The sequence below is a fragment of the Furipterus horrens genome, unplaced genomic scaffold (assembly GCF_987537825.1).
Source record: "Furipterus horrens unplaced genomic scaffold, mFurHor1.1.pri manual_scaffold_1, whole genome shotgun sequence".
In the NCBI taxonomy this organism is placed as follows: Eukaryota; Metazoa; Chordata; class Mammalia; order Chiroptera; family Furipteridae; genus Furipterus; species Furipterus horrens.
This window is the reverse complement of record NW_028327171.1, coordinates 31,090,652-31,105,482: the sequence shown is the minus strand read 5'-3', so window position 1 is coordinate 31,105,482 and position 14,831 is coordinate 31,090,652. Positions and strand designations below refer to the sequence as shown.

General features: G+C 34.6%; 1 protein-coding gene across 1 annotated transcript in view; it reads left to right on the top strand.

Annotated features, from left to right (window-relative positions):
- The window catches only part of SERPINI2 (serpin family I member 2), a 31,050-nt gene that overhangs the window by 696 nt on the left and 15,523 nt on the right, over nt 1-14,831 (top strand). The window contains exons 2-5 of the mRNA XM_090275142.1: nt 1,404-1,658; nt 6,307-6,537; nt 7,937-8,131; nt 8,211-8,403. Of these exons, the coding sequence (XP_090131268.1) occupies nt 1,412-1,658; nt 6,307-6,537; nt 7,937-8,131; nt 8,211-8,403 (866 nt within the window). The 5' untranslated portion in view covers nt 1,404-1,411. The remainder of the gene's footprint in view (nt 1-1,403; nt 1,659-6,306; nt 6,538-7,936; nt 8,132-8,210; nt 8,404-14,831) is intronic.

Below are 14,831 nucleotides of genomic sequence, written 5' to 3'. Positions count from 1 at the left end.
ACTATTGTTGCACTGATACTTACAACTTTGTGTACTAATTTAATCCTTGATTTTTGTATGTATCTAATTTTTAGTTTAACAAAATATTTTCTGACAATTATTTTGGATTGCACTTTGAGAATTTTTTCCTTTGCCAATTGTATATCTAAGCAAGTAGAGTTTATTTAGATATTTCAAATTATTTTCTAATATATATGTATGTATGTATGTGTGTGTGTGTGTGTGTGTGTGTGTGTGTGTGTGTGTGTGTATAGTTAATGACTCCACAGCTTAGTTTTGGAGAATATTTGACTATTAGTGATCTTTACATGTAATAGTGATTCTTCATGACTTAAGTCATTTGTGAGTAACGATAACCCCCCTAATGATCTGCAAAACACTCTAGAAATATAGTTCTTCAATTATTTACTAATAACACATAAACTTTTATCTTTACCCCTCAATGAAAAGTTACTTCCTAGCAATTTATTCAATTAGGAGTTATTAAGGGTTACTAAATGTATTATTTGTAAGGTAAAAGCAGTTGTTACTATAAGTTATGAGGTCTGCGGTGTCAGTATTCCACCAAGTCTTTAGTAAAATTGCAAAAGCTCGTTGTGCTCAAGATGTAATCAGGGCAGAATTTTCAGCAGTTTTAATGGAGAGCCCTTCAGTGGGGTGTGAGTAGTGTTGTGACTCGGATTTGGGTTTCAATTGCAGCTTTCTTATATTTGTTATTTGTTGAATTATTCTTTCATTTAAAAAAATTGCTTTCTTCTTTTGTTATTGTTGTACTGCTTATATTTGGTTGTAATTTCATTTCTTTATAATTTTCTGAGGGTTTTATTTTCTCCCTTTAGAAAAGTACATGTTGGTTTTGAAGTATTTTGCCCTAAAGATTTCATAACTTTACTGTTGTAAAAAGCCAGGTTACTTAATTGATTTAGAATATATTAACTTTCTAATGTTATAGGTATGAAACTACACTGGAGTGTGTTTATTTTTTTTAACTTTATTTCTCTTTTTGGTCTATAAACCATTTTAGAGTAGTTGGAAGGAGAGTTCCCTTGATATCAGCTCCAGGTATTCTACTTAAAACCATGGGAAAAAATAGAAAAATATATCATGTAGCCATTTAGAGATAGTATTACTTACAATACTCCAGAATTATAATTTTCCTTTTGATTTTGAGAAACTGCTATGTATTTTGAACTGGTTCTTAAAGAAATATAAAAAATACCATTAGCACAAAGCTTATTTCTCTTAATACATGATACTTAATCTGAAAATTGACATTAGAATATTTTTGTGGTAATTTATTCCAATAAGACAGAAAATTCTAATAAGTAGAAGGCTTTCTTTTGAGTGTGATATGATAAACTCTGATTACTTTGAAAACTAATACATTTTGAATTAATACACAGAGGTCAAAATGTTTAAGATCTTGTTGTGGAGTCTTCTACTGACTTTCTCTGGAAGTCAAGCCTCAAGACGCTGGGCTCAAAGAGATGCTGAATTTGCAGCTGATCTTTATCAAGCTATTTGTTCATCTCATGAGAACAACATTATATTTTCCCCACTTGGAACAACTTTGGTTCTAGGAATGGTACAACTGGGAGCAAAAGGAAAAGCTCTTCAGCAGATTAGACAAACTTTGAAATTTCAGGAAACTTCAACTGGTAAGATTCTTATATATGATTATGGGTACTGGATGATATCTACCCAAATTTAATTTTTAAAATATTAGAGAGAATTACAGGGTCATGGAATTTTAATAAATAAAAAAAATTGTAAAAAGTATAAAATTATAATAAAATGCAGAATTATAATGTAAATCATGTCCATTCATTTATAATTGTCTTCTAATGAAAACATTACCAAAATAATTTTTTAGGAAATTAATTTTATACAGATATAAAATTATGAGTATATCTGTATATGTTATTCTGATCTTAGATATTTTTAATTAATTGAGATTAAATTTTGTGTATGTGTGTTTCTGTATATGCATATATATATCCATATATGTATTTATACACATAAATATTCTTCCTCTATGACTTACTATATTGTGATCATTTTCTCATATACAACTGCTTCAGAATATAACTTTTTTTTTCAGAATATAATTTTTAATTGTTGTCTTTTATTGCCTCTTACTTAAACCTTCTTCATTAGTTTGTTTCCAATACTTATAAAAATGTTTTGGTGAGTACCCTCACCCAGAACTCTTTGTGTTTATTTCATTAGCTTTTAAAAATTAGTTTTCTAGGTAAAATTGAAACTTTTCCCTTAAATGAGACCAAAAAGAACTAATGAGTACATTTTTAATGCTTATCTGGTTATTTTTAAATACAATTTGAAAAAATAATCCTTTCAGAGGTTTTTCTGCGTGTGAATGGTGGTTGTTTTGGAGTCTGCTGGTGTCCCATGTAAGGAAGGTTACGCATTTCCCTGGCTATCCTGTACTCTCAAGTTCCATGATAATTCTCATTTTAAACTTTACATCTCTGTCAGATAACATGTCCTGAACATCAGAGGAGTTTATTCATTATAACTGATTTTACTATATTTGTCTTAGCTCAGTGTAGTTCTATTTCGAAATTTATTTTTCTTTTTTACAAGGTTTTATTTGGGTCATGTTAAAGACAATTTTATGTAAAATAACAAAAGTTGGTGAGAGTGAAGTTAATTGGAAGCATTTTCCGTTGTGAATACTGTAAAAGGAAGCCAGTGTGTTGCAGATTTAGACTTGACTGTCAGTATTAATTTCAGCAAATCCCGCTACAGTCCCAGAAACATTTAAATCACATGATACTGTTTTGAAAACAGAACATTTATGAAGATGTGTGAAGTTGATTCCATGATAAACTAACAAATTAGAACCCCTAAAATCTAAATTACTTTAAATGGATTTAATTTTACAGAGAAACACAGATATCTTAACAACTCTGGGTGAATATAATAATAATCAGAGTAATAATGATGACAGTGTCAAACATGTATATATAAATAAATAAATAAATAAATATATATATATATATTAGCAATACTGTTTTAGGTGCTTGATATACATGGTGTTATTTAATTTTCTCAGTTACTCTGTGAGGTAGACATAATACTGATGTACACATGAGGTCACCAAAGCAAAGAAATATTAAGTGACTTGCCTGAAAGTAATTCCAAAAATGATTCAGTGAGGGTTATAGATCATAAGAACAATAATAAAAATCGTTATATTTTCCTTAGAAGAGTATATACAGGCAACTAGACATTAACATTTTTACACATATAACAAGATATGCCAAATTTGCTTTCTGTTATGCTTTGTTAAGAGAGAGAGGGGGAACAGATGGAAGAAAAGTACAAAAAGAAAAGGGAGAAGACTTGAAAAATAAAAAAAGATGGGGAAATTAAGGAATAAAGAAAAAAGAGACAGAATTAAGAAGGGGGAATAAGAAGAAGAATAAAATGTCCAGGACATCTGCAGAAAGAAGAGCAGAGTGGCAATAAGGGCAGAAGGAAGACCGTGACAGATAGGAAGGTAGTGCCTGGAAGTGCCATGTTGGAACCCAAGACAAAGAAAAACCAGTAATCATGATCTTGTCTGTATTTAAAGTTTTATGTTTTGTACATTATACATTTATTTAAATTAATACCGATTTTAAAAATACATATGACAGTAAAATATTATTTATCTTGATTACTGAATTCATTGTCATCTCCTTAGATTTTATGTCCAAGGTAAGTGTCTTGCCTGACTCATCTTAGTCCTGGTCCTGCATTCAGTTCCCAATGATTATCAAAAGGTGCGCTCTGTTGAATCAGTTTATATTTTCAATTTTCTGCTCCCAATCTGTTTCACATTAACACCTAGCTTATTCTACAGATGAACATATGAGTCCTGGTATCCTGCCCCACTGGGGCTCTCAGTATGCTCAGTTCTCTTTCCCCCCGCCCCCCATTACCAAAACATCTGCTCAGAATTTGCCTTCTCCAGTTCACTGAACCTCTGATAATGCTGTTTTTCTTTGCCGCTAATAATTTTGTTTACTAACATGAAGGTGCTTCTTTATTCCAAGAGCATTATGGAAAGAGACCTGGGCTCTGCATTCAAATGGCCTTGTAATTTGGCACCTCTCAAGCTACTCTATCTCTCTGGATTTTAGATTCCACACTATTAAAAAAAGGAGTTTGGATGAGATAATTTATATGGACCATTTGACTATAATAAACTCTCTAATACTATGTCCATCTTTGTTTTCATCTTTGGATCTCTCACATTGCATTCACAATTGGCTTTCCAGCCCTCATAAGAAGAGAAGTAAACATGTGCTAAATTTTAAAACATTTTATGAAGGTGTGGTACAATCAAACCGAAAGAGTTATTTATCCCATGACTAGTAGATTTTCCATGGCTCTATTTTGAGAAATTAAACATATTTTTATATTTTATTAGGACCCATGTATATGTATTCTTTTTGACCTATGATAAAAGAGGTTATTAATCTTTAAATTAAATCAAATTTGTAAGGCAGATAACTTTATTTTTCCTCCAAATTTGTACAACTTGCTGACATTTTTTTATTGACTTCTGAGTCTAATGATTTATCAAAGGGCAGCTGGTTGTTTGTCACACGGTCTTAGATCTTTAAGTACATGACATAAATCTATTTGTTCTGACAAATGAGTTGGAGCTATTTTTTTCTTCCTCTCTTTTTTTCCCCCTTTTCTTTTAAAAGATGTTCATAAGTTACAAGTTCCTGAAAACTGGTTTCAAATTTTATTTCTGACCTTAATTAATTCTTTTAGAAAAGCTCTCATGCCTTCCCCCAGGAAGTCTTCTTTGTAGCCTCCCAGCTATTGACATGTTTCTTGTCTTCAAATAGCAAGAAATGATGGCATCTGAAATCATTGCATACACAAGTAAAATAGATGAACTTTCTTCCCTTCCTTATGTAAGGAATTACAGGGTTGTAGAGAATTATCTAAATTCTTCAGGTGAACTTTTTACATCTAAAATCTTTTCTGTCTTTGTCTATGTTCCCTGTATGGGGAATTACAGTTTGAAATACAATATACTTCCCAGAGCCTCCTGTATGATTGTGTAGGCTGTACCTACACAAGAGTATCGGGACAAAGAGGCAAGTAGGAACTGAAATGTAGCCTCTACTCAGCTGGACAAGATATAAAGTCATGGGGTGATAGCTCCCCAGTGAAGGTATATGCTCTTGTTTGCACGAAGATGCCTTCTGGGCTGATAAAGTGTTTACACACACACACAAATGTACACACACATGCCTATATCCAGTAGACACTGAGTATTGAGTTTATCTCTGTAATACCTTTTAAATTTTTTTATTAAATGGGCATCTTACAATGATAAATTATTTGTTTCTTCAGTAGAAGTTAATTGCATTTAATCAACTTTAAAGTTATAAAAGTGATATTTTCAGTATTTAACTGAAAATATAACAAAGTCCCTGAATAAACCTTTGGTGTGTAATACAGTTCGCAGACTGAGTTCCAGGATTAAGCCAGAGGAAATAAAAAATATTGGTACCCTTTGGTAATGAATAGAAAGTCACTGAGTAAGATCCTAGAATTCTCTCATAGGCACATACACCTTTCTGACAACACTGTGGTCAGAATGATCTGACAATAAGTAATAGGCCAACGGTGATTCTTAGCTGTCTCTGATGGACCCGTTTGGCTAGTGGCTATATGTAGTTGGGATGGCTAAAGGTTTTTATTGTTTATGTAGACAACCAAAGTATATAGATTCATGAGCCTTAATAAACGGGCAACTCTGATTCTTATTCATCTCTAGAAATGATCATAGGGGTTGCCTAGTAAAATTCAAATCTTGGACAGCTGCAGTTGCCCATAAGCTGAAATAAAAGTAATATTGAAATATGACGGTAATCACTGTCATAGGCTCCACCAGCATCCATTAACGTTACCCTTTAATAAATACCACATTATGCAAAGAATGAGATTCTAAAGATAAATTTCCAACAACTAAGAATAAGTTAAATTTGACTATGACGAGGGAGTTTCCTTCACACCGTTTAAATGTATATTTTTGTTTTGACAAATTTCAAATTTACATGGGCAGTTTTTTCCTACATCAGAGTTGATTTCTTTAAGAAATGAATATTTTATGGGAGATAAATGCTTAAATATTTATACTAAATTAGAAGGGATTATTAATTATACCTAAGGGTGCAAAAAGTGGTGATATGAACCAGACTGCTTAGAAAAAAGCTGAAAAGCTGTTGTTTTTCTGTTTTCAATATGTCAGTATACATTATAATTATTTTTTAGGAGAAGAATTTTCTGTGCTGAAGTCATTTTTCTCTGCCATCTCAGAGAAAAAACAAGAATTTACATTTAATCTTGCCAATGCCCTCTACCTTCAAGAAGGATTCGCTGTGAAAGAACAGTATCTCCATGGCAACAAGAAATTTTTTCAGAGTGCCATAAAAGTGGTGGATTTTCAGGATTCAAAGGCTTGTGCAGAAACAATAAGTGCCTGGGTAGAAAGCAAAACAGATGGTAAAGTTTCCCATTTTCATAAAATAATTATTTGATATTGTATTCACGGTTTTTAATATCTTAAAGAATGGTTGAATATTTCCCTACTAAACTGGCTCAGAGGGATAAATCTCCTATGTCTATGTCCTGCTATTCAAATGAAAACTAAATTGTAAAACTGAGAGAAATTGTGAGTTGCTTTGAAAATAACACAGATTCTGTTTTTTGAGAAACTCCTATTTTTGGAATACTTAATGGATGAATTTTATTAATAATTTTTGTTATTGTATAGAGTTTTAAAGTATGGCAGCAGGAATAATATCTTTGGCCAGAAAAAAAAGGAGATCTGTCAATCCTGAATGCTCCCTCCCACATAAATACTATAAATAATTAACACATCTTAGTGGGACATGTTAATGTTTAATAATAAATGTTGATAGTCCTATCATAAACATGGTAATCTTAACTTTAAATTAAATACGAACTAGCAAATATTCCAAAGGGAGTATGGAATGACATCATAGAAAGAACACAAGCTTAAAGTCACACAGATAAATTCAAATTTTAACACATTCTAAGCTATGCCTCATTTAAAATGAAGATATTATTAAATTCCAGGATTATTAGAAAGTCTAACAATAATGTATGTGAAATGACAAGCATATATCTGGGCCCCGATAAATAGTGGTCTGTTTCTTTGCTTATTCATTCTTCTCTGAAGGAAAATGATGATGGTGTGAGATGCTACTATATTCTTTATGGGAAGCCTCATATGGGGAACCGTAAGTTGAAAGCGTGAGGTGGGTGTTGTGAGCTGTGTTCACAGGGAAGTCTTATTAATAGCATACAAAATGAGAACTTCTCTGGGCAGCTCCATGGTGCCCAGTCCTGCCTCTGTCTCATAACTTAAATACTCATTGGACATTGATATAGGAGACTGGACTTTTAGATGAAGAAAACCGTACCAGCAACTATGTATTTGTCTCTTCCAATGGTCAGTGGCTACGGCTACAAGAATAGAAGACTGAGGGTACATTAACTTATTAATTCTATAGATCTGTTGGAGAAACTTTAAATAACATTTGAAAAATACCATTAAATACACAGGAAGAGATTTTTTTTTCTATCTGAGAAACAATTTACAGAAAATAATTTTACTAAAGAGAGTTTCTAACTAGGTCAGTTCAACTTTAAGATAATCTTGTCTCTCCTGTTGCCTAGGGAGATACTGTTTGTACCTGTTTATAAGTCAAATATTTAGTAACAGTGCTGCCCTTTACTCTCAAAATTGCTACATTTAGGGGATGAAGCACCCTGTTTTAAGTGATCTGCAAAATAAATTTTTGTTTTAATTATATTAAAGTATTTCCACTGAGCTGTTGCATATTTCTTTCTGCCTCCTCTTCTATCCCCTTCACAGGAAAAATTAAAGACATGTTTTCAGGGAAAGAATTTGGCCCCCTGACTCGGCTTGTCCTGGTGAATGCTATTTATTTCAAGGGGGACTGGAAACAAAAATTCAGAAAAGAGGACACAGAGCTGATGAATTTCACTAAGAAAGATGGTACAGCAGTCAAAATTCCAACAATGAAGGCTCTTTTGAGAACAAAATACGGTAATATGAGAAATCCCACTCTAAAGCATGACTTTGGGACTTGCCAGGTATATTTAGTATTTTGTTTTCTTTATTCCAGGTTATTTTTCTGAATTCTCCATGAACTACCAGGTTTTGGAATTGCCTTACAAAGGTGACGAGTTTAGTTTAATCCTTATCCTTCCTGCAGAAGAGGTGAACATAGAAGAAATGGAAAAACTAATTACTGCTCATCAGATCTTGAAATGGTTCTCTGAGATGCAAGAAGAAGAAGTGGAAGTAAGCCTCCCTAGGTTAGTAATGTCGTTTTATTATTCTGGTTCTTATGTTTTCACTTTTGGGGAATTTGAATAGTCAACTGACTGATAACAAATGCTTGAAAGGCTATAGACAAACAGTGAAAAGGAAAGTGCATTTGGAAGTATCACTCCATGTGTGGACACAAAGGCAGCTCTGGACCTCGCCAGCATTGCTTTGCCATGAGAAGGACTGAATTTAAATGCTCAGTGTTCTCTCAGAGAGATGAAGAAATGTAACTCTTCAGACTAGAAAGCTAGGATTAAAAATTTTTTTCACACTTTTCTCATTTTTTCTTGATAGAATTTCAAATATTTATCTCCTATATGTTTAAGAAAATAGACCCCCCAAATACTTAGATACTATACAATTAAAAGATACATTAAATCACCTTTGACAGACAATGTTACAACAGTCATTGAATTATATAGACTCCTAGGATCAGCTTTAGATAGTCAATACAAAATGGAAATCGCAAAGACATGTCTCAGTAAGCAATAATTTTAAATACTAACTTAAAAAAAGTATTTATTTATTTGTGTGTTTGTTTATTTATTTTTAGAGAGAGGGGAAGGAGAAAGAGAGGGAGAGAAACATCACTGTGTGGTTGCCTCTCACTCCCGCCCCCAACTGGGGACCTGACGTGCAACCTAGTCATGTGCCCTGGATGGGAATCAAACCAGTGACACTTGGTTCATAGGCCAACACTCAATCCACTGAGCCACACCAGCCAGGGTTTTTAAATACTAACTTTTTAATGTTATGCTTCTAGATGACAGGAATATTTTCAGAGAGTAAGATGTGCCCAAAGAGCTCGATTCATACTCTATCTAAATTTTTAAAAAGACAGATGTCTAATAGATTGTATCTTGTCTTTTTACTTCTAATTTTCCCTTCTAACTCATGAAGGGATCTGTGGCCTTCTTCCTAAACACTTGGTCTTTTAAAACTCTTGGCTTTTCCCTCCTTTTCCACTTAGCCAAGATCCAATCAGTCATTTTTATAATTTTCTCACCAAACATTTCTAATGTTTTTTTCACCTTGTCTTTTCCTCTCTCTAGTTCTCTCTCCAATCACCCTCAACCTTGAGTAGACTCATAAAACCACTTCTGCTTTTTAACTACTGATTTTGTTTAGCAAAATCCAGAAAGCATTCACTTCTGGTCTCAACAAGGATGGAGCTGGGGAATCCATGTTTATCTGCAAACCACTTTCTTTTCTAACACCCACCCACACCCAGACTTCAGCTCTATTCTCCATGTGCTACTTTACATGGCCTTCTCTTACAAGCAACATGTATCTCAACTTCCTGTTCCTTAAAGAAACATATTGTCAAGCAAACTCACCCTTTTACCCTTCACAACAAAGTATGTATAAATCTTTGTCAATCATCTCCTTTTCTACTTCCCTTGATGTCCTGTAAAGGTAGCCTATGATTTTCTCATTCTAACTTTGGGCTCTTGATCCAAATATCATTAACCATCTCATTTTTCTTGAAATCTTTCTGTAATCCCTTATGGCACTACTCTCTCTCTATTAATTCTCTCTCTGTGCAAAATCTTCCTGCTCCCTGACTTACCCTTTTTTCTTTCTCTTCCCAAATAATATTTACCAGAGTTTTATCTTTAATTTTTTTCTCTTCTTACTCTTAAAAAAAAAAAAAAAACTTGTCCTTTTATTATTCATGTCTCTAAAATCTGAATTTCTCTCTTCAACCTCTCTTCCAATTCCCCATCATCCATATATCTCTCCCTGGAGATTATTCAGTCTTTCAAAGAGTAGTTTTTTAAGCTGTTACTGTGTGCCAAACATGGGGAATATAATGGTGTATGTGACAGGCAGTTTACTTTTTAATAATAGAAATAATACCTTTTGAAATAAACTTTAAAAACAATTTACTTCTCTCTCTCTTTTCTTCTGAGCTTTGAAAGAATCAAAATGGATTAGTCCTGCATATAGTAGGGAGTTACTAAAAATTTTCAAGGAGAATAATGGAATGATTAAGGCAGTGTTTTAGAAGAATATATTAATATTTGGTAGTCACAATGCCTTTGTTCATGCTGAATAACTTGTCTGAACTCTATTCCAACTCTCTTCCACTTTCACCTCCATTTTTTGGATGACTTCTATTGGTCCATAAAACAAAGTTTGAGTTTTAGAAAGCTTTTTTGATCTCTTTATAGAAGATCCCACAGCATCTTCCTTTCTCCATGCTGGGAAAAGTTCTCCTTGTGCCTTGTGTTTAGTTCTGCATAGTAGTTATATTAAAATTATTTGTTTGTCTTCCTCATTGGATTGTATACTTCTTGAGGTCAGGAGTTGCACATATTTCCTTTTTGTGACCCCAGCACAAAGCAGGCATTTGAAAAATAGAAGCTGTTCGATGAAAATGTGTTTCTTTAATATAAATAGTAGTCATGTTCAGGATTTGGAAAAGAGGGAAAAGCTAAAGCCCAGAAGATCATTTAAAAACCACTGCAATAATTTGGACACTGAGTAGTAATTATTTAAAGGAACTGGTGAAGTAGACAGACTTTGGAGTGTGTGACTAACTAGATATGGGTGAGATTGTTTTGAGTTTCTAAATTTATTAGGAAAATGAGAAGACTGTGACTTTTGTTCTTTTGTATCAGTCCTTAACTAGGCAGCATGGACTCCGGGGAGTTCTGGAGTAGATTTTAGAGAGTCCTTAAAGACCTTGAAATTATTAGCAAGTTTATGCATGTAAGTAATGTCATATATGAATTTTCCTTGGGAAAAGTTTCATAGTTGTCATTAAATTTTTGAAAGTCCAGTTGTTTAAACTCGTTAAATACTATAGTTCTCTTCAAAAATATGGTAGTAACTAAATAATAGTAATAATATTTCAGAGAGATATTCTTTAAAAATATTGACTGATATGGCATCTTGAAATATCTTTTATTAACTGTTGAAAATCATAGAAAATAAAACATAATATTGAAGACCAAGAGTTTTGGAACCTTCTAACTATGTAATTTTAATTATCTTACCTTAACTTTTAAGTGATCATGTGGAATAATGATAATACATGTTTCTTAAGATTGATGTGAGGATTATATAAGATAATATGTAAAACTATTTTAGTACTCAATATTATCTCCTCTTTTTTCTGTCATTATTTTTACTCAGTTTTAACACTTATTGAGCATCTATTACAGTGTCAATATTGTTCTAAAGGCTTCTCTTTTTATTGTCCTCATGTTATTTTTTTATATTTTATATTTAAATTATATTTTATTGATTATACTATTACAGTTGTCCTGATTTTCCCACCTTTGCCTCCCTCCACCCAGTATCCCACAAATCCTCAGGCAATCCCCCCACCATTTTTGTTTGTTTGTTTGTTTGTAACCTTGGGTCATGAGTAAAAGTTCTTGGGCTACTCCATTTCCTATACTGTACTTTACATCCCCATGGCTGTTCTGCAATTACCTATTTGTACTTCTTAATCCCCTTACCTCTTCATCCATTCCCTCTCACCCCCGTCCCAACTGGCAACTATCAAAACACTTACTGTATCCATGATTCTGTCTCTGTTATCCTTGCTTGATTAGTTTGATTTTTAGATTCAATTGTTGATAGATGTGTACTTACTGCCATTTTATTGTTCATAGTTTTGATCTTGTTCTTTTTCTTAAATAAGTCCTTTTAACATTTCATACAATAATGGTTTGTTGATGATGAACTCCTTTAGTTTTTTCTTGTCTGGGGAACTCTTCATCTGTCCCTCAATTCTAAATGATAACTTTGCTGGGAAGAGCAATCTTGGCTGTAAAACCCAGCTTTTCATGACTTTGAATATTTCTTGTCAATCCCATGTAGCCTGCAAAGTTTCTTTTGAGAAATCAGCTGACAGTCTTATGGGAACTCCCTTGTCGGTACCTAACTTCTTTTCCTTGTTGCTTTTAATATTCTCTCTTTATCTTTAACCTCTTTATCGTTAACCTTTGGCATTATGATGTATCTTGGAGTGGGATTCTTTACATTCATCTTGTTTGGGACTCCCTGTACTTCCTGGACTTGCACATCTATTTCCTTCACCAAATTAGGGAAGTTTTCTTTCATTATTTTTTTCAATAGAGTTCCAATTTCTTGCTATTTCTTTTCTCCTTCTAGCACCCCTATTATGTGAATGTTGGACCTCTTGAAGTTGTCCCTAAGGCTGCTTACACTATCCTCATTTTTTAAAATTCTTTTTCCTTCTTGTTGTTGTTCTTTTTTTTTTTTTTTGCTTCCTTATGTCCCATATCATTGATTTGATTCTCAGCTTCATCCACTTTATGGTTGTTTTCCTGTAAATTGTTATTTATTTCAATTAGTGTATCCTTCCTTTCTGATTAGATCTTTATGCTGTTGAGGTCTTCACTAAGTTCCCTGAGCATCCTTATAACCAGTGTTTTGAACTCTGCATCTGATAGATTGCTTATCTCCATTTCGTTTAGCTCTTTTTCTGGAGTTTTGATCTGTCTTTTGTTTGGGCCATGTTTCTTTGTCTCCTCATTTTGGCTGCCTCCCTGTGTTTGTTTCTGTATATTAGGTAGAGCTTCTTTGACTCTATGTCTTGGTAGTGTGGCCTAATGTAGTAGGTGTCCTGTAAGGTCCAGTGGTACAGCCTCCCCTATCACCCAAGTTGGATACTCAAGGTGCGTCCTTCACGTGGGCAGAGTACATCCTCCTCTTGTAGTTGAGCCTTGGTTGCTGCTGGCAGATCAATGGGAGGGGTTTACTCAGGCCAGTCAGCTGGAAAGACTGGCTGTGACCACTAACCACCAACCTCCACCTCTGTGGATGATCAGCTGTGCAGAGGCAGGGTGATGGTGCTCCAGCCTGGTCTGTAGCTCTCCATTGGGTGTACAGACCCTGGGGTTTCCTGGGTGGGGCTGACCTGTATTTATTCCAGGACCACTCTGGTAGAGCTATAAAGCAATCTGAGATGGCTACTACTTGTGCTGGGCTTGGAGATTCCCAGGCAAAGCCAAACTGCAAATCTATGCTGGCTACTGCTAATGCCAGGCCTGAGGCTCACTGAGGCCAGCTGTTGCTTGTTTGAGAGGATTTAGGTAGTTGTGAACCATGAGTCAAAACCAGCCATTCATATGGAAAAGCAGCTTGGGTGGGCCCATAAGTTGGGTGAGGTAGAGTCTCTGGGAATCTCCAAGGCAGGTCAAAAAGTGTTAGCCAGGTTGATGGAGTCTCAGATATAGTACCAGCTTGCTGGCTCTGTTGCTCTCTGGGGAGAAAGTTTAGAAAAGGGACAATAGCTTCTGCTCACCTTGATGCCAGACACTTCAGTTTCTCCCTGTATACCACTGGTGCCTTTCAAACTGCTATCCCAGTGCTGGAGCTCAAAGGGTGTGAGTCTGGGTAGGTGAGTCTGTGTGTGGGTTCTTTAAGAGAAACTTCTTAGGGTTCCAGCAGTTTCTTTCACCAACTCAATCCCTGCTTGTTTTTGTAGCCAGAAGTTGTAGGGACTTATCTTCCTGGCACTGGAACCCTAGGCTGGGGGGTCTGGTGTGGGGCTGGGACTCCTCACTCCCAAGATATCCCTCCCAAATATGTGTCCACCACATGTGGGTGAGGGGCCAGTTCATTTCCTATCTGTGTCCCTCCTACCTGTTTAGATAGATGTGGTTTCTTTCATTTGGTAGTTGTCAGACTTCCATTCAGCTTGATTTCTGACAGTTCTGAATGATGGTTGTTTCATATTTTAGTTGTAACTTTGATGTGGTTGTGCAAAGTGGCAAGAATAACCCCAGAATAACCCCACACTGACTAGCATTCTCCGCCCCTCCCCTCTCCTTCTCTCCCCTCCCCTTGACCAGAAGTCTCAAGGCTTCTCCTTTTTATCATATCTCATTTATTCCCCACAATAAATTTGACAGAGATCTACTTTGGTATTCAGGTTTACAAGTAAAGTGAAGACAGATAAATACCTTGCCTGTGGGTACATAGCTAACAAATGGCAGAGCCAAAATTGCAAGAGTAAGAAAACAGGTGTAATGTGAGGCAAGCAGGAGGGACGAACAGCACAGAACAGAACAAATGGTCAGTGGTAGAATGAGCAGCAAGGTGAAAGATGTGGAGTAGCAGTGCAAGAAGACTTTTGAAAAAAGATAATTCTTGCTGTAGCTCATGAAGTATCATATTCTTGCTGAGCTAGAAATCAATCCCAGGCTTGGCCAGCTATGGATCTCTGAGTAGATGAATGTGAACTGTGTGTGACTGAAAGAAGGTGAACTCAGGGAAAATAAGTCTGGATATGATAATAGATATGCCATGATTATCTGCAGCACTAATTACAAAATATTCGATTACTTTAATCTATTGGACACTGATAGAAATTAGAATCCCAAGCTTACATTAAACATTGTCCAGATATATTTTATGTATTTAATAACAAGTT